Below are 19,549 nucleotides of genomic sequence, written 5' to 3'. Positions count from 1 at the left end.
GAGTATTGTTAAGTCTTTCCAGATGGACGTGTGAAGCATGAAAAGTTGCTCATTGTCCCGTCTTACCAGGAAAATAGAAATCAAAACTACGATGAGCTGTCACCTCCAGTCAGAATGGCTAAAATTAATGACAAGAAACAACAGGTGTTGGTGAGGATGTGGAGAAAGGGGAATCCTCTTACACTGTTGGTGGGAATGCACACTGGTGGGAATGCACACTGGTGCAGCCACTCTGGAAAACAGTGAGAATCCCAAGAAGGTTCCACATCCAGTGCAGAGCCTGATGTGCGGCTCGGTCTTGTGACCCTCAGATTATTATAAACATCCAACGTCTGATTTCATAATCAGGATGTTTAACTGACTGAGCTGCCCAGGTGCCCCTAAATTGAGTTATTTTAAAACATCAACTAAAGGAGTCCAATGCTTCCATCTTGTGATTGAGGTGATCTTGCAAATTAAACCTAAATTACAGAATCTAAACCCCTGAACCCTACATCCATCTCTACATTAGAGACCTTAACAGTGACTGGTGACAAAACTTAGTGTCTCTTGTCAGGCACAACTCACACTTGTTTCTGTTGACTCTCTGTTTTCATGGATGACTGATCCCTGTTTGACTGATACAGTCTTAGTTATGCTATGCATTAATTTGGGCTATTTTTTTGTTGGCCCTGTAGCTTTTACAACTTTTTAAAGCTCAGTTTTTAAGATTGTATCTCTTCTCTTCTTTTACTTAGGTGAGTCTTACATACATTTTTTTTTTTAAATTCTTGAGGGAATCTCACCATAACTTCTGAGAAATCACCTATAGTTTAAGAAGTAGGAGTGAATGAGCACCCACCTATTCTGTGTAACTCTTTGGGAGTACTACATTAGGAATGTCTTATGGCCTAGAAGGAAGAGAACTATTCATTTCTCTAACATCAATTCCATAAAGGTATTGAAGACCGATGGGGTGTGCCAGGAGCAAAAAGGTACAGTTGAAAGCCTAGAGAAGATTCCTGCCTTTACAACTTATAGCTTAATGGGAGGGCCAGCATTAAAAAATTTACAGATAATTTTTTATTAGTTTTGAGACTTGAGATAGTATGGACCTGTCAGTTTGTAACAGGATCTGGACTGGGGAGGTCGGGGAAAACGCTTTCCAAAACAAATGACACTTAAGCTGAGGTTTGCTGAACAGGAGTTGGCTGAGAATCCTTCTGCATTTCACGGCAGAGGAGTGGCGTGTGAAGGCCCAGAGTTGTTAGCTGCCTCTCTCTGGGTATTGTCTCTTCGTCCTTAGAAGCAGTAATGAGTTGGCCGATGGCCTTTCCTCCCCTCGTCACTGTCTGATTTGGATCATCCCTATTCTTAGTCTTTTGTATTCGTAATGTACATGAGCTTCTACTGCTTGCTCTGTTGGCTTCAGTGGTTTTCTTTTTTCCCCAGCTCCCATTTATGAAGAATCACCGAGCTTACTCTACTTTCCAGTTAATTTCTCCTTTGTCACAGTTTGGTTCCTGGTGTGCTTTTCTGCATCGCTGGAGCGTGCAGGATTTACATAGTCTTTTGTAAATCTCAACTCCTCCGTTTAGTATTGTTTTTACAGTTAAGTATGTTCAGAGCTCACCATCAAACTCTATGCTGCAGTTCCTCTAACTATTTCTTGGTTAGGTAAAGCTTGTTCCCTCGTTGATGCCTCATGAATAACTCCTAGGAATAATGGCCTTGAGTTCCTCACATATAGGACTGTGTATGCATGAATTTTATATTTAAGATTTTTAACTTTAGAGTCCCGTATTTTTACTAGAAAATGTTGCAGTGCTAACCATTCTTAATCTTCATTCTTAGACATGTAGACCCATTGTTCCTTTTAAATCTGGAGAGTTTTCTGTTCATTCTCCTCTGTTCCTTTGATTTCCTGCCTTAGGGATACAATTATACATACCGTAGCTCTCCTTTGCCAGACTTCTGAATCTGTCATTTACTCTTAAATTGTTTTTTCATTTTCTCGTATTTTTGTTTCACTTTCTTCACATTTTCCCTGTATATTCTCTGTTTGTTTTTCCTGATTCTTTTTACTTTTAGTTTAGTTTAGGTTTACGTTAGTCTGTATTTTCTGGTATTCTTTCTTGTTTTTTCCTTCGCTCTTTCAGAACAGTTTGCATACCCCCTGTTTTTTAGTTCTCTCATTCTTGAGCTTTTTTTATCAAGAACTTTAAAGGGGCTGAAGTTTTTTTTTTATCCTACTTTCAAGCTTAAAACTTAGCTTCCCACAGTTTTAAGGATCAAACATAAGGCATGAGATAGAGAGCACTGGATCAGAGTTGAAGGACTTTTTTTTTTTTTTTTTTTTTAAAGATTTTATTTATTTATTTGACAGAGAGAAATCACAAGTAGGCAGAGAGGCAGGCAGAGAGAGAGAGGGGGAAGCAGGCTCCCTGCTGAGCAGAGAGCCCGACGCGGGACTCGATCCCAGGACTCCGAGATCATGACCTGAGCCGAAGGCAGCGGCTTAACCCACTGAGCCACCCAGGCGCCCCCAGAGTTGAAGGACTTTCTAACTGACCAAGGGAAATCTCCCAAGTGGGCCACAGCTCTCTTCTCAGCCATGACCCATTACAGTAATTTTTGAGGCTTTTCACTGTCCTGTTTGAAAGGATCTAAGGTTGGTGTGATAGACTGTAGGAACTGTTAAATCATAAGGTGGTTGTAATTCTGCATTCTGTACTCTACCCTCTCCTCTGCCAGGCAAGCCAGTGTTCTAATGACTTTCTGACTTCTGACTTTCTGTCCATAGTGGTAACAGATTTCCTTCCTTCTTCACTGTGTGCACTTGTGCATGTCTATAACTCTTGTCTGAAGACGGTCAAACCTTATCCTAATCCAAGAAAGGTCTTTGTACTTGTTACATTGGATTGGACTTGAAGATGACAAAAGCACTGATGGGGAAAGTCCCCTTGCATGGAGAAGAGTTAACAACTAAGACCTCATTTGGATAAATGCCTCTGAGTCTACTGCCCAGTTTTTGATCTGTAACCTCATCCTTATTTTCTTTTCAATAATAGGCAACAAAGTCAAGGAACATTTATTGTCTGATTGACCATAAAATTTTATAACTATGTTCACTATCAGTTTACAAGGACTTCCTCTAGATTCTGTAAATTGACCCATGAGGCTGGGTCTTTTCTCCTCTAAAAATCTGTGTATTCATCAGCATTCCATCTCTGTGTCAGATCTGTCGAGGACTGTGAAGGTTCTGAGATTTTACCGTTTCCAAGCTAACAGATTAGTTTCATGGATGCAGACAGAAGACCTGAAAGTCCTAGATGAGAGATGGAGGACTTTCTTACTCAAAGAAAAAGCAGCATCCACCATGTTTACATATGTGCGCTGGTTCCCTGAGCCCTGATTCCCACAGGACACCATAGGGAGCCAGGTAACACCTAAATGAATGGGTTGCAGTAAGGAGAGGAGCCAAGGGTCAAGAGCCCAGCAGCTTTTGAACAAGTAGTAGACACTGTAGCAATCAACAAACAGTCCAGTGTCCCTCACCACCTCCAACATATCTCCTTCCATGCAGCACTCTTTTCCTCTCCCTCCTCCCCCACCTCCCAAGAGAGTGTCTGTGGTTACACATCCCTTTTGTCCTTCCTTTTCATAGCCAGGAACTGTGAGCTGTGGCTAAAGATCAGAGTCTACCCTAGCTGTGCTCTTTTAACTACGTTTCTTCTGTCATTTGATAACTTAGTACCAGGGAGTAAAGGAGAGAGGAAGTGACCAGGGATGTCCATGGGCCAGCTTTCAGGGGCTGATACCAGCTGGCTCCAGAGCTGCAGTGCTGGTACCCGACCACCTCTGGCTGCCAGGGGCAACAGTGCAGACGATATTTATACCCCAGGTGGTGTAGAGAAAAGGAAAGGGCAAAAAATAGATGGTTCCTTCCCTGCTTACCCCATGAGTGTCACCGGGCCCTCTTCAGCTCTTGGCTTCTGTTCTCCGGGACTATTCCCAGCCAAATGATCTCCAGCTCCCCAGGGCTGTCCAAGAGTTCTTATACTCTAGGATTTATCCTTCTCTTTGGTGTGTTCAGGAACTTTGCAAAGGGGTTTAGAGGAGGGAAGCAGTAGTTCAGGTTATTGTATACAAGAAGACATTTATTCTTTAAGGTCTGTTTCAAATTCTGTCTCCTAAAGCATTCTGGATACACTAATTGCTTTTGTCTATGTGTATTAAATCTGAGTCGTATTTATTTATACATGTCATTTAAAATTAAGTCATATTTAACTTTTTTGTGCTGTTCTTAGTCTCCTCATAAATCATAGGTAGGTCCTGAATCTTATCCTTGTGTTATAACCCACAGCCTTGAAGTGAAATAGTCTGATATCCTGGCCCCTCCCAAATAGATTTTAGTGGTAGAATTATTTTCACCTAGAATCGCGGCACTTGATTATACCTTACTGGTGCATCCAACTGAAGTTAATGAACAAGATCTTGATTTTCCATTTTTCTCCAACACCACCCATAACCAAACTTAAGATTTGATGGTATTGTTAGCTTTACAGTAGACCTGTACCAATGTGTTGAAAATGAAAATAACATCCTTTTCTCTTGATTTTTTTTTTTTTTTGGTATAGAATCAGCTTATTCTTATTACAACTTAATCCTGAAGAAAGCTGGACAATTCTTAGACAATTTGCATATCAACCTCTTAAAGTTTGCTTTCTCAATAAGAGCATACTCACCAACTATTCAGATGTTTCAACAGGTATGTAAAAGCACCCAAACCTATAGTTGACAAAGAAGCATGCTGGTACTGTGCATGAATCTTAACGTGAATATCTTTGGTTCAGAAGGATCTACAGAAGGCTCACCTGGGGGGCAGGTTAAACATCTGCCAGGTCATGATCCCAAGGTCCTGGGATCCAGTCCCTTATTGGGCTCCTTGCTCAGCGGGGAGCCTTCTCTCCCTCTGCTGCTCCCCTGATTGTGCACTCCTGACAAATAAGTAAAATCTTTGGGGGAAAAAAAAATCTGTAGACTTGGAATACCTGCTTCCATAGCCTGTCATTGATTTTATTATCATTGTCGATCGATTATAATTGAATACATTTTATAATTTTATAGTTATTTGGAATAAGGAAATTATAAGGACAAATGATTATTGAAATTAATGAAAATTTTAATTTGGCATTTTTTGGTGGCATTTTTCAGTGACTTTGAAGCATGTTCTACTATAAAGTTGATTTTGTTAAAAAGTATTTGACTTGGCCTGCACGTAGATATTCTTTACTTTAATTAGAGCAATAACTTAACAGTAGTTGATGAGTTATTTCAATCAAAGGAATATATGAGTTTTAAAGATCATATTGTAATTATCAGCTACTGTAGCTAAATATAACCTCTGAAATCTTAGATTGCAGCTGATGAGCCCCCACCAGACGGCTGCGATGCATTTGTGGTTATCCATAAAAAACACACCTGTAAAATTAATGAGCTCAAAAAGCTGCTGAAGAAGGCTACTTCAAGGTAAGTTCATGATAGCCTGTAGTGAAAGAAATGGTTTATAAAAAGAGATGAGGGTTGTCTCCTGAGTTGGTAGTTCAAGTCCTTTTCTAAAATGTATGAATATTTTCAGTATTTTGTCTCACTAGCTTTTGATTTTAGAATATAAATTTTATCAAAATACCATAAAATACATTAAATGTTTTATATAATCATAGATTGTTTTTTCAAATAAACACACAAAACTGGATTTATTTGGACTCTATCTCTTTAAATATAAACTGAATTTAAAACTTGGAAATAAAAAATTAATAATACAAACAGTAATACAGAGTATAAAGCTGCCTTGTTATAATGTATGATTAAAAACTTTTTTACTTCTTCCAAGTATTTAATATAAATAGCTATGGGCAGTCAGAAGAAAATTATTAATAGTACCAGTATATATGTCTGATTTATTTATACTATAAAAATTTTTAGTTGTCTCTCTGATTTAGAAAGAGTTCTTTATATATTAAACAGTAATATATACTTAGTAATTCATCTCAGTACTTCTTTTTTTGTTGTAAACCTTTTAAAATATTTTCTTGCATTTTATATTAATTTTAATATACAGAAGCCTCCTTAATTTCATGTTGCCCAAATTTTATTTTATGTGTGTGTGTTTATATACTTAGTTTTTTCCAAACCTGAGAGAGAGATTTTAACTATTATTTTCCAGTAGCTTTCCTAAAGCTTTTCTTTTCATTTTACCTTAAACTTTTAATCCATGTAAGTTATTGTTATCAAAGGAAAGGATCCAGTCAGACCTTTTTTCCCTTCAGGTGACTTGTCGATTAAATATTCATTATATTTATGTTAAGCTCTATTTCAAAACTGTCCTGTACATTAACTGTTTCTTGTAGCAGTGCCATGCTGTTTTAGTATTTATTGTTTTATAATATATTCTGAGATTTCACAGCACAAAATTTCATTGCTGCTTTATTTCCTCCAAATTTTTTTGCTCTTTGCAGTTACTGATGCTCTCAAATTAACATTAGAGTTCTTTTTCTTCTGCCAAATTGCCTCCTAAAAAACCTCGGTGGAATTTGTTAGAATTATGTTAAACCTGTTGGTTAATTTAAAAACAATTTAAATCTTTATTGAATCTCTCAACAGATGACATTGTATGTCTTCTGTTCATACCTATTCTTTTTTGTTCATACCTTTTAAAATGTTAAAGTTTTGTAATCTTACGTTTTTAAAATCAGAAATAACTTATTTTATCAGTTATTTATTGAAATATAATTCAAAGTTTTTCTCATTGGACATACTGTGTATTGTAATACATATTAAAATATTGTACCGTCTTTGCATTTGTTAATGCTGTAGGATTTCTTCTGTTAAATTAAGATTGCTTATGTTTTAAGATGCATGCTTCTATTTTAATAGATGAGATTAGCTATTTAAATAATAAATGCCACTTTTTAAAAGTCATTTAGCTTCATATAGTGAATTAGGCAACCATGTTATTTCTGTAAATTCTGTTCTTGTACTTATATATATTAAAGAAAAGTATGTCATAGAAATTATCACTTCCTTTTTGTTTAAATATAGCAATTTATTTCTCAAAGGAGTTTGATCCATGTGTTTTAATACTTTTATGCATTTTATATCCATTAAGCTTCTATGAAAAGTATCCCCTGCTATGTTTAGGGGTGTCTGCATTGAATTTTTGTTTAATTTTTATTAAGTATAGCTGATACACAACATTGTATATGTTTCAAGTGCACAACATAGTAATTCAACAGTTCCTGTAATTTCTGCAGTGCTCGCCAAAAGTGTGGTTGTCCTCTGTCACCATACAACATTATTACAGTATTATTGGCTTCATCCCTTATGCTGTACTTTTTATCTCTGTGACTAATTTTATAACTAAAAGTTTGTACCTCCTTAATCCCCTTCACCTATTTTGCCTATTCCCCGCCTCCCCCATTCTTCTCTGGGAACCACCAGTTCTCTGTATTTATCAGTTTCTGGGGGTTTTGTTGTTGTTGTTTATTCAGTTATTTTGTTAAATTTGTTTTGTTTAGATTCCACATATAAGTAAAAACATATATTTGTCTTTCTCTGCCTTATTTCACTGAACATAACACCCCTGGGTCCATCCATGTCGTCACTAATGGCAATTCCTTTATAGCTTTTTTCCCCCCTTTGTAGTTTTAGTAGATTAACTGTGAAATTGTTAGCCCTTGTGCATTTTTTTCTTTTCCTAGTGCATTTTTAAAATGTGATTTTGGTAACTTTTAAAATTATTTATTTTTGATGTCTGACTTTATAAGTTTCTTAAATATTGACTATTTAAGTATTAAATATAAAATTAAGATTAAAGAGAGGTTAACATCAAGCTTTTGGGAGAGGCCATTTGCAGTGGGCCCTGTGAGCTTTGCGCGTTCTTGGTCTAATGAATAGATAGATCATGGAAGACCCTGACTGTTCTTTACCTGAGCCATTTCTCAGGATTGTGTTTGTAGCAGGCAACCTGGCGGAATGAGATGATTTTCCCTTTGGAAAGAAGAGCAGGCTTGTTTACTGCTTGCTCTAAAACAGTGGTTCCCCAAGTATAGTGTCCCTCAGCTACAACATACACCCACTATTTGTGTAGTATCCATTTAGGTCCATATTTTTCCCATCTCATCCCTCCCACCAAGAAATGATAAAAACCTAATAACTTAATGTTTTGTAAGTAGGATAAAGTCAAACCTTAGATCTTTTACAGTTTTTTTTTTTCTTTTAAGATTCTACTTATTTATCCATCAGAGAGGGAGAGAACACACAAGCAGAGGGAGAGGGAGAAGTGGGCTCCCCACCGAGCAGGGAGCCCAAGGCAGGGCCTGATCCCAGGACCCCGAGACCACGACCTGAGCCAAAGGCTGAAGCTTAACCAACTGAGCCATTCAGGCACCCCATCTTTTACAGTTCTTAATAGTTTTGGAAACAAGGGTGAGATGTTGACAGATTTATGGCTTTCTGGAAGAAGGAGGACAGGGGCCACATGGTTAGAGGAAGACAAAAGCTCAACGCTTAAAATTTTGTCCCACTGCTCTCTTCGCGCTCCTCCTGCCATTTTGTACCACTCTGCGCCTGGAGGGGTGAGAGCAATTTTCTGACAACTTGGCTGTAGCCTCTGTGACAGCTCCTTGATATATGTTCCTGCAGGAAAGAGCGCCCAAGCTCGACTGACAGGGTTTGGAAGCTGTTCACAATGAGCAAAGCTTTAATATGATGTCTGGGCCATTTCGATGAAGTTTTATTATTTCAGCTTCCGTGACTGAATTACGTTTGGCACTGATACTGTGTGTTTATACTGTGAATGCTGTGACCGCTCAGAGTCTCAAGGGAGACCACCACATGTCCCGTCTGTTCCCAGGTGAACTACATACAATCTCAGGAGAGAAAGTTGAGCTAGAATCCCGTTAGCGTCTGAGCGGCCGCTGGAATACCCAGAGGCAGTTTGGAGTAGATCAGCGCCGCCTGCCTGCCTGCCATCAGGTATACTCCTTTTTGAAAAGCCGCTCTTAGGGGCTCTTAAGCTCTTCCTGAAACTGAAGGCCCAACCCACGGAAGCCTTGTGACTCTAACATCTGATGGTTTATATTTCGGCGTCCGCTAAGTAGGATTCAGTGACTGACAAGATCGAGGGACCCAACAAGTCTCTCCAGTCAACTGAAAATGGCATATTCAAGAGCATGGTTGTTTTGACTTAGCATGATCTTGGATTTTTGTGGAAAGGTGGTAGCTACCCTTCGGGCAAACCACGTGCCCCATTCCACTACCTCCAGTAAAGTTTCTGGCTCAGTGGGGCCCTCAGTCCACAGTGGTTTCCCTAAATGACTGGGCTGCGTTACTGGTACGTTCAGCTAAGTTAAAGCTGATGGCCCTTACTGTTCCGTCAAGCCACAGCTATGCCGCACGAAAAGTAGGTGTGGTCACTGCATTCAGTGGGCAGAATTCAAGGTGGTACTCCTATCCCTGACTAGTCTCTGACCTCCTTGGTGAAAATTATTACATTTATACTGACTCTTGGATTGTTCCAGTGGCCTACCCGTCTAGTCTGCCACTTGGAAGACCACCAACTGGCAGAGCAAAGGCACCACTCTTCAGGGCTGTAGCCTCTGAAAATAAATTGCTGCCCATCTGCCAGTGTGAGTTATTTCTGTAAACGCACAGTGTTAGGCCCATTCTTTTAGTCTGAGTAAAGTCAAGCTGCTTATACTTCAAACATAATACCTTGGAACAAAACAACATTATGGCCAAAACAGGTAGAATGATTTGTCCCTTCCCTACCTCCTGTTCAAAGATCTGTGCTCTGAATCTGCCCTAAAACTTGACAGATACTATATATTTAAGTACATATATGATTATGTATTTGGGAGAAAATGTCAGGAATCATCACTATCTTAAGTAAGTATAACTTGCTCCCCCTGCCCTCAACAGAGATATGAAACTATTAAGGAATACTTTTTTGGAAATTGGGATGGTGAGAATCATAGAAAAGAAAGGCAACTTTGGTACCCTTAATGTGTTATGATTTTTAAAAGAGGAAAAAATAAACCAAGTGTTCCGCTCAGCCAAAGGGAGAAGAAATAACATAAATGTAAAAAGTAACAGAATTGCTCTTTCCTTTGTTTTAATCTGTCATTTCTTTAAAGAAAAAAAACCTAAAAATCTAACCTGGAAGACATGAAAGCTGAAATTTTAGGAATGAGAAAGAAAATTTAGGAATGAGAAACATCTGTAGAGGGGAAAAAAATTAAAATATGTTACTGTAAATACATATGCAAATACGTAAGTCCTTGCTTAAAAAAAGAATAACTGCTATAGACAAATATCCATAGGTCGTAAGCCAAGGATTATGTGTCTAAAGGTCACAAAAAGAAAGAAAAATGTATAAATGCTATATATAGCTTCTATCAGACTGGGCAATTGGTTTTGCCCTACCTACAAGCCAATAAGCGTGACTTCGTCTGTTTCACGGATTCTGGCAAAAGACAGGAGGCTCTTGAGTCAGAAGCAAAGAACTGTCCCCTTCACAGCCACAGCAGCATGAACATTCGCCTGCTTGCACTGGTTCCTGTGTCTCCACATTCTCCTGGGGTAAAAAGGGGCCCCCAAGAACACTGCATGAGCAACTGGGGTGCATCACAGCTGAAGGACGTGGAGCTTGGGAACCTAGGACTTCTAACAAGCAGTAAGCAACTTGCTCTTTGTCCCAGAGGGAGGCCTTAATAGACCCCGCAAAGTCTCCTGCAAACCTGACAGATGGCCTGTCATAGTCTTGACGTACCCAGAAAGACAGTCAGTGGCTGTGGCAGAATGCCTCTCCCAACAGTCCATCCCTGGGCCTAATAAATTCTTGACCAAATTCAGATTTTTGTGACTGTGCTTCTCATCAGCCATTCTGTTGTCTCATGAAGCGTTTAATGAAGGCCACTGTCAACGGGACTCCGTTGGGGCATCCATCTGTAGGCTTAGCTGCAACCATGCCCCCAGGGTCCCAGATTCAGCCAACTGTGAATAAGTCCCGGGGGGACTAGTGTGTCCCATGTCAGACAGATGGGATGTCATCTAACATCAGTCTGTTAGCCCTTAAAACCTGCACAAGGGAGTTTATACCTTCCTGATCTTTGCTGTTCCTGCAGATATTCATTGGGGACAATAAATGGGCCAAAAAAGCAAGCCCTTTCCCCCAGTGGAAGCATTCTGTGACTGCTTTCCCCAGATACAAGCATAAAACCAGAAAGTGGCACATATCACTCTAGTTCCAAAATTGTTAGACTCGTGCCTGGGAGCTGCAGCCTCCGTCTTCACAGCGCTGCACCCAAGGCTGCTCCGGGCATGGAAATACACCAGTTTGCGTCATTCAGATGAAGTTGTGCCGGCCTGCATATTTACGTGTGAATTTGGGGCGCGGGGAGACCTACAATCAGGAGACCTTTGTCTCTGGAAAATCTACTCCCTTTCTTGTAATTTTTCCTTTGATTTTTGACCTAAAGATTTATCTACTAGCACTGTTCATCAGCAGCCTGTCCAGTTACTAACAATAATGAATTATTTGAAAATAGTTTCTTTCAGACAGTATTAAAATGTAAGATATCCTGTATAAATTATGAAATGCATTTCTACACTACTGATTTGATAGAAATCAGTATTTTTAATCATCCATTTGACCTAGTGCCATTTGAGTTCCATGGTAGCCATTAAAATTAATGAAATGATTTTAATAATTTCATCTGGTTTGATTTCTTTTTAGTTTTTAAATGAAGTATGATTTTGCATTATTTTTGTGTTTATTAATAGGATCCTGTGAAGAATGGCAACTAATTCTATTTCTCTTGTTTTGCACATTTTTGTCTCATCTGTTGCAGAAGAGATTAATCATGAACTCAGCTTTTACTTGAGGCTAAAATTTTGCTTGTTTCATGTTTCAAATATCCAAACATTGACAGTAATATTTTTAAAATATTAGCTTACAGTAAATGTTAATCATGAAAGTGGATGATGGAGCACCTGGGTGGCTCAAACACCTGCCTTTGGCTCAGGTCATGATCCCAGGTTCTGGGATTGAGCCCCGCATGGGGCTTCCTGCTCAGTGTGGCATCTTCTTGCTCTCCCACTGCCGCCATCCCCTTTCCTGCTCTCACTCTCTTTCTCTCTCAAAATCTTTAATAATAATAATAATGAAAGTGGATGAATGTGTTGAACTTAAAAAGTTTATTAACAGAAGGTGGGTGAGTGTGCATGACAGCCAAATTATAAATCACTGTAAAGGTGCTTGAACTCATGTAATCTTATAAACCTGAAATAAACACAGTACTCCATGTCAGTGTCCAGAAATATGACACATTTGAAGCCAGTAATTAGTGGAAGTTTTCATTATTCTGTTAGAGGTATTGAGCCCTTGATTGATTATGATTTAAAGTAAGTCAATAACTAGGAACAATAGTAATTTAGCCAGTTTTTTAAATGTAAAAGCTAACTTATTTTCATTGGTGAGCCTTGTTCTGTAATTAGACTAGAAATTTGAATTTCTCTATTAGAAGATAAAATTTATACATGTACAACTTTACAGTCATATCAGGAAGCTGAAAAATCAGTTGTTATTTACCACAGTTTATTGTAGAAAGTCTAAATTTATCATGAATATTCTAGAAATGTTTTTCTATAAAATAACAGTGGTTATCACCAAACCATTTTATCAATTTCTATTTAGCTCAAATAAGTAATAGAATTTTACTTTTGAATTTTTCATATTTAAAATCATGCCTCTTGATAAAAAGATTCCATTTTCATTTTAAATTTTGATTTTGAGAATTTTTTTCCCTTACTCTGTGCAGGTTAAATTAACTATTATAGGAGAATTTAAAAATGTAAAGAAAATACGCCTGCAAAGTAATTTGCTTTACATGCAAAACAATATGATAAACATAATAAGATTATAATATAAACATACTGTAAACTTTTTAGTTATGTCAATAAGTAAAAATCCTATACACATCTAGTATATGAAACCTGAGGGAATAAATAAAATGATCTAATAATTGTGTTCATCTGAGTATAGAACTTGTCCCTTTAATTTTTTGAGGAATTTTATGTTAATTTATACCAAAAGGACATGTTCCCAATGTATTAAGTTTAAGCATTAAGAAATAATACAATGTGTACATACAGCAAATTATAAGATTCTTTATTACTCCAGACTTCTAGAACTTCTCCCCAGAGTCAACCAGTGCTATCAAGTTTTTGTGTATCCTTTTGGAAATAAGGTGTATATAGTCATAATTACATGGATAAATACCCCCTACTTTCATCATTTTTTAAAAAAATATTTGAGCAAGAATGAGAGCAAATTGAGGGGTAGAGGAAGAAGCAGGCCCCACCCCTACCCCCTCAAGAAGTCTGATGCGGAATTCGATCCCAGGACTCTGGGACCGTGACTTGAGCTGAAGGCAGACACTTAACTGACTGAGCCACCCAAGCACCTTCCCTACTTTGATCGCTAATGGTGGTTTACCATCCAACATTTGATTCCTTTTTTCCTTGACAGTACTCTGGATCAATAGTTTAAGTAAGGGGAGTTTGGCAAGAATGAGAGAAGAATGGTTCTTGAGCTTCAAGCATGTGCTTTATGTTCTGCTAGACAATTTTTAAGTCATTTTGGTAAATCTTTAGGACACGCCTAAGAGGTAGTGAGAATACCTCCTCTTGAACAGATAAAGAAATAGGCCCAAGAGAGATCAAATCCCTGGCTCAGAGTCACATAGCTAGTAATCGAACTAGAACTTGAATCCAATTCTGCCTACTTTCAAACCCCACAGTCTTTTCATGGGTGTGCGGTAGTTTTGTTGTTCATGCCCCTGTCCCTCTCCCCTTTTTTTCATATTTGTTCTTAAAGATAGTAAATGAGGGGCGCCTGGGTGGCTCAGCAGGTTAAAGCCTCTGCCTTCGGCCCGGGTCATGATCCCGGGGTCCTGGGATCGAGCCCCGCATCGGGCTCTCTGCTCAGTGCAGAGCCTGCTTCTCTGTCTCTCTCTGCCTGCCTCTCTGCCTACTTGTGTTCTCTGTCAAATAAATAAATAAAATCTTAAAAAAAAAAAAGATAGTAAATGACTAAAAGGTTATAGATATCTGAATTCATTAAATAAAAGTCACTTCTCAACACCTTTTTATTATTAACTTCATTATCTTGTTTTTCTTTCTACCTTGTAAGTCGTTAAAAGATGTGGGTTTAGGATTCCGTAGACAGGAGTTGAAATCCTGGCTTTCTTTGATCTCACCCTGGATATTTAACTTGTCTTAGCCTCAGGAATCTTAAAAGTTTAAATGATAGTAATTACCTAAAGGAATTGGTGGGAAAAGAGACTGTACTGATATGTATAAAGAATCTAGGATAGTGCCTCGCGAGGAAGACAGTATCAAAGTCTATGACAGGGCCAGACCATAGGAATTCTGTTTCTTTGATTATCCATGAGAATTTCATAAGTTGTTATTCATATTAAGTACTGATAATCTTTGTATGATATAATGTTTTTGTTTTCTAAATATTTGGAACTCATTTTCAAGAAATGTGAGCTATGAAAAATTATACCCTTCTAATTAAAAAAATTTTTTTTCATTGAAAAATATATTACCACTATCTGTTATTTAAAGATAGTAAATCTTGTTCATTAAAAATACTTGTAGTGTTCAATTTTGGGTTAACCAGATTTCTGTCTTGAGTAGAAGTTATTTTCTGTTGATTCCGTCAGATATCAGATACTGAGTGTGCATTCTTTCTCACTGACCGACAGCTATAAAACTTTGAGCATTACATGCTGTCATATATGTTTATTATATTGTTTTGTGTGCAAGGAAAGTTATTTTCTAGGTATATTATCTTTACATTTTTTAGTTCTCCCACAGAAATTACTATATTAACCTGTACACAGAATGAAAATTCACCACAGGAAGTTTAAATTCTTTTTTTATATCATACACACACACACGTACGTGTATATATGTATGTGTACATATGTATGTATGTATATGTGTGTATATGTGTGTGTGTATGTGTACTTTTTCCCCTATAAGTTGTTTGGTAAGTAGAAATTATAAAAGGTCATGATATATTTTCAGTATGCTCTTTCAGTTCTTTTAAAAAGTTTGTGCTTTGCGGGGCCTAGCTGGCTCAGTCAGTAGAGCATGGAACTCTTGATCTCGGGGTTGTGGGTTTGAGCCCCACATTCTCTGTAGAGAGTAACTAAAATCTTTATAAATAAATAAATGTGTTTCGTTTCCATTTTAGGTTGAGCCCACATTTTGTGTAGAGATTACTTAAAGTCTTAATAAAAAATGTTTGTGTTTTGTTTCTATTTTAGGCCCAGACCTTATCTGTTTAAAGGTGATCATAAATTTCCTACAAACAAAGAGAACTTACCAGTGACTATACTCTATGCTGAAATTGGTACCAGAGCATTTAGTAAATTTCACAAAGTATTGTCTGAAAAAGCTCAAAATGGGAAAATTCTGTATGTTCTTCGGCATTATATTCAGGTACAGTATTATCCAAGATTCGTTTGTATATAAAAATTATGTTTGATAATTTCCTTACTAGGTTTTACATAATTTTCACCTGAACAGTTAAAGATTTTTAAAAATTAACATACCTATCAAATGTGAATTTTCTATGGAAAAGTATATGGGGATTCTTCGGTATCTTGTTGATACTCCTCTCTCTTCCGGTTCCTTTCTTCTTAAATCTGAAACAGATTTAAAACTTGGATAAAAAACAAAATGATATGTGTATAATATTTGCTAGGATTCATAAATAGAGGGTTTTTTTGGTTTGTTTTTTGAGAGAGAGGGAGATGTGTGAGCATGGGGGAGAAGGGGTAGAGGAGAGGGAGAGGGAGATTCTTAAGCAGACTCCATGCGCATCGCAGCACAGAGCCCAAGCCCATGACCCTGAGGTCATGACCCAAACTGAAATCGAGAGTCAGATGCTTAATCAACTGAGCCACCCAGGTGCACCCCTTTAAATACAATTATTATTATCTTTTAGAGATTTTACTTATTTGACAGAGAGAGAGATAGCAAGAGAGAGCATGAGCGGGGAGGAGAGGGAGAAGCAGGCTCCCCGCTGAGCAGGGGTCCCAACGCAGGGCTCCATCCCAGGACCCTGGGATCATGAGTTGAGCCGAAGGCAGACAGACACTTAACCAACGGAGCCACCCATTCGCCCCATAAATACAATTATTTGTGATGAAAAAGTATTATGGTGAGGAAATCTAATTTAATTGTTATGGTATATATTAGTTTGAAGTGTGAAGCATGGTATGGGAATGCTCTTAACTATTTCTTTAGTGGACTATAGTATTCAACTTTCTGATCGAATACATTGAATTCTCATTCTTCCAACCTCTCATTTCTGTCACATTCTGTTACAGTATTCTGGTCTAATGACTATAGTACCATTGCTGTATCTCCAGTTTTCTTTCTTTCATACCTCCACACTATTCCCCCGACCCCACGCAATCCAATTCAGGCAAATATACTAGAATGAACGTTAGAGAACAACTTTGCTTTTTTTACCACTATATTCCCAACATGGAAAGAGTGTTTTATGTTGAAATACTCGTGATTTGCATATTAATGTTTAAGATAATAAAAGCATCACAAATATACTTGTTAATTGCCTATCCATATTCTTTACTTGTTTTTATATTGGATTATTTGGGTTTCTCTTTTTCTTTTTTTTTTTTTAGATTTTATTTATTTATTAGACAGAGATCACAAGTAGGCAGAGAGGCAGACAGAGAGAGAGGGGGAAGCAGGGTCCCTGCTGAGCAGAGAGCCCAATGCAGGGCTCGATCCCGGGACCCTGGGATCATGACTTGAGCCAAAGGCAGAGGCTTTAACCCACTGAGCCACCCATGTGCCCCTGGGTTTCTCTTTTTCTTACCTGCAGATTTTGAAATATATGTTCTGAATACTAATCTTTTCTTCTATACTTTGCAAATATCTTCTACAATATTTCTGGTCTTCTGGTATTAAAACAAATTATTTATGACATCTTTGGTTCAGTGCAAGTAATAATTGTGATGTCAGATTTATCCAACTTTTCTTTAGTGATTCACTTCACGATGTCATAAAGACATTCTCATGTATTTTCTTGTAATAATTAAAATGCTGTTTTTTGAGTTTCAGTTTTTAATTTATCTGGAATATATTTGAATATGCTGCAGGCTGGAGATACAATTCTAGTTTCTCCATATGAAAATTATTGGTCCCCACATAATTTATTGAAGAGTTAAGTCTTTATTCTAAACCATCATATACCAAGTTTTCATATAGACATGTATGTTTTTATGTTTTTATATTCTATTCTTTTCCAATAATATAATGTCTCCTTTACACAAATACATTTCAGTTGCAAGAGCTGTAAATTCTAAAGCAGTCTTGACAAAGAACAAAGCTAGAGGCATCATGCTTCCTGATTTTAAACTACATTACAGGGGTGCCTGGGTGGCTCAGTGAGTTAAAGCCTCTGCCTTTGACTCAGGTCATGGTCCCAGGGTCCTGGGATCAAGCCCAGCATTAGGCTGTCTGCTCAGCGGGGAGCCTGCTTCCTCCTCTATCTCTCTCTCTCTCTCTCTCTCTGCCTACTTGTGATCTCTGTCTGTCAAGTAAATCCATGTAAAAAAACACTGAATTACAAAACTGTAGTATTAAAACAAACATTTTTGGTATTGGCATAGAACTATGTAGATCAGTGGAATAGAGAGCCAAGAAATAAACCCATGCATAAATGGTCAACTAATATTCAACAAGGGAGCAAAACATACTCAGTTAAATGGTGCTGGAAAAACTGGATAACCACATGCAAAAGAATGGAACTAGCCCCCTATTTGACAACACTCATAAAAATTAACTTGAATTGGATTAAGGATTTAAATATAAAATATGAAATCATGAAACTCCTAGAAGAAAACCTAAGGAAAAAGCCCCTTGTCAGTGGTCTTAGCAGCGATTTTTTGGATTTGATGCCAAAAGCAAAGGCAACAAAAGCAAAAATGAAGTACAATAAAATAGAAAAGAAAAAATAAAGTAGGACTACCTCAAACTGAAAAGCGTCTGCACAGCAAAGGAAGCTGTTAACAAAATCGAAGGCAATGTATGGAATGGGAGAAAATATTTGTAAATCATATATCTGATAAGGGGTTAATATCTGAAATACATAAGGACTTCAGGCAACTCAGTAGTAAAAAATGTAGTCTGATGAAAAGAATGGGCAAAGAGACTGAATAGACATTTTTCCAATGGAGACTTACAACTGGCCAGCAAGTACATGAAAAGGCATTCGACATCACAAACCAGCAAATGTAAATAGAAACCACAATAATGAGGTTCCACCTCAGACTTGTTAGAATTGCTGTTATCAAAAAGACAGGTGTGAGAGGATGTGGAGAAAAGGGAATATTTTTGCACTGTTGATGAGAGAGTGAATTGGTACAGCCACTATAGAAAACAATATGGAGGTACCTCAAAAATGTTTAAAAAGAACCTCTGTATGATCTGGTATTTCTGCTTCTGGGTATATATCCAAAGGAAACAAATACTAACTTGAAAATCTGTCTGTGGTCCCATGTTCATTGCCGTATTACCTACCATAATGTAGACATGGGAACAGCCCCCATGCTCAGCGGTGGATAAATGGATCAAGAAAATGTGGTGTGTGTATACGGTGGAACAGTACTCATCCTTTTTTTTTTTTTTTTAAGATTTTATTTATTTATTTGAGAGAGAGAGAGACAGTGAGAGAGAGCACAAGCGAGGAGAAGGTCAGAGAGCGAAGCAGACTCCCCATGGAGCTGGGAGCTTGATGCGGGACTCGATCCCAGGACTCCAGGATCACGCCCTGAGCCAAAGGCAGTCGTCCAACCAACTGCGCCACCCAGGCGTCCCAGTACTCATCCTTTAAAGGGAAAGAAATCCTGCCATTTGTGACAGTATGGATGGCCTCTTGAGGGCATTATGTTAATTGAAAGAAATCGGACAGAGAAAGACAAATACTGTAATGATGTCACTTACATGTGGAACCTAAAAAACAACCAGACTCCTAGAAAATGGGAGGTGGTGTTGATGGGTGAAGGTGGTTGGAAAGTACAGACTTCCAGCTACAAGTTCTGGGGTGACCTAATACTACTGTGTTGCATATTTGCAAGTTGCTAAGAGTATAGATCTTTAAAGTACTTATCACAAGAAAAAATACTGAGGTTTGGATGTTAACTAAACTTAATGTGGTAATTGTTTCATAATGATCAAATCATTATGTTGTACACCTTAAACTTACAGTGTTTATGTCAATTATACCAGAGTAGGAATGGAAGTGGGAGATCAAATTATTGTTTATTTTTTTTAAATGTCCCCCCAGTGATTCTAATGTGCCCTACACGGGGAGATATGATCATCTGTCAAGAAATCAGTGTCCCCCAAGTTATTTTTTAGAGAATGTGACCATTAAATAAACTATGAACACATACTA

General features: G+C 37.8%; 1 protein-coding gene across 2 annotated transcripts in view; it reads left to right on the top strand.

The window, feature by feature from the left end:
• Positions 1 to 19,549, top strand: part of UGGT2 (UDP-glucose glycoprotein glucosyltransferase 2) — a 197,357-nt gene that overhangs the window by 36,265 nt on the left and 141,543 nt on the right. For both annotated transcript variants that reach the window (XM_044249974.1, XM_044249975.1), the window contains exons 3-5: positions 4,620 to 4,750; positions 5,399 to 5,511; positions 15,384 to 15,558. In XM_044249974.1, coding sequence (XP_044105909.1) covers positions 4,620 to 4,750; positions 5,399 to 5,511; positions 15,384 to 15,558 — 419 coding nt within the window. The remainder of the gene's footprint in view (positions 1 to 4,619; positions 4,751 to 5,398; positions 5,512 to 15,383; positions 15,559 to 19,549) is intronic.

Source organism: Neovison vison, chromosome 5, assembly GCF_020171115.1.
Source record: "Neovison vison isolate M4711 chromosome 5, ASM_NN_V1, whole genome shotgun sequence".
NCBI classification, from domain to species: domain Eukaryota; kingdom Metazoa; phylum Chordata; class Mammalia; order Carnivora; family Mustelidae; genus Neogale; species Neogale vison.
This window is presented reverse-complemented; position numbering and strand designations above follow the sequence as displayed.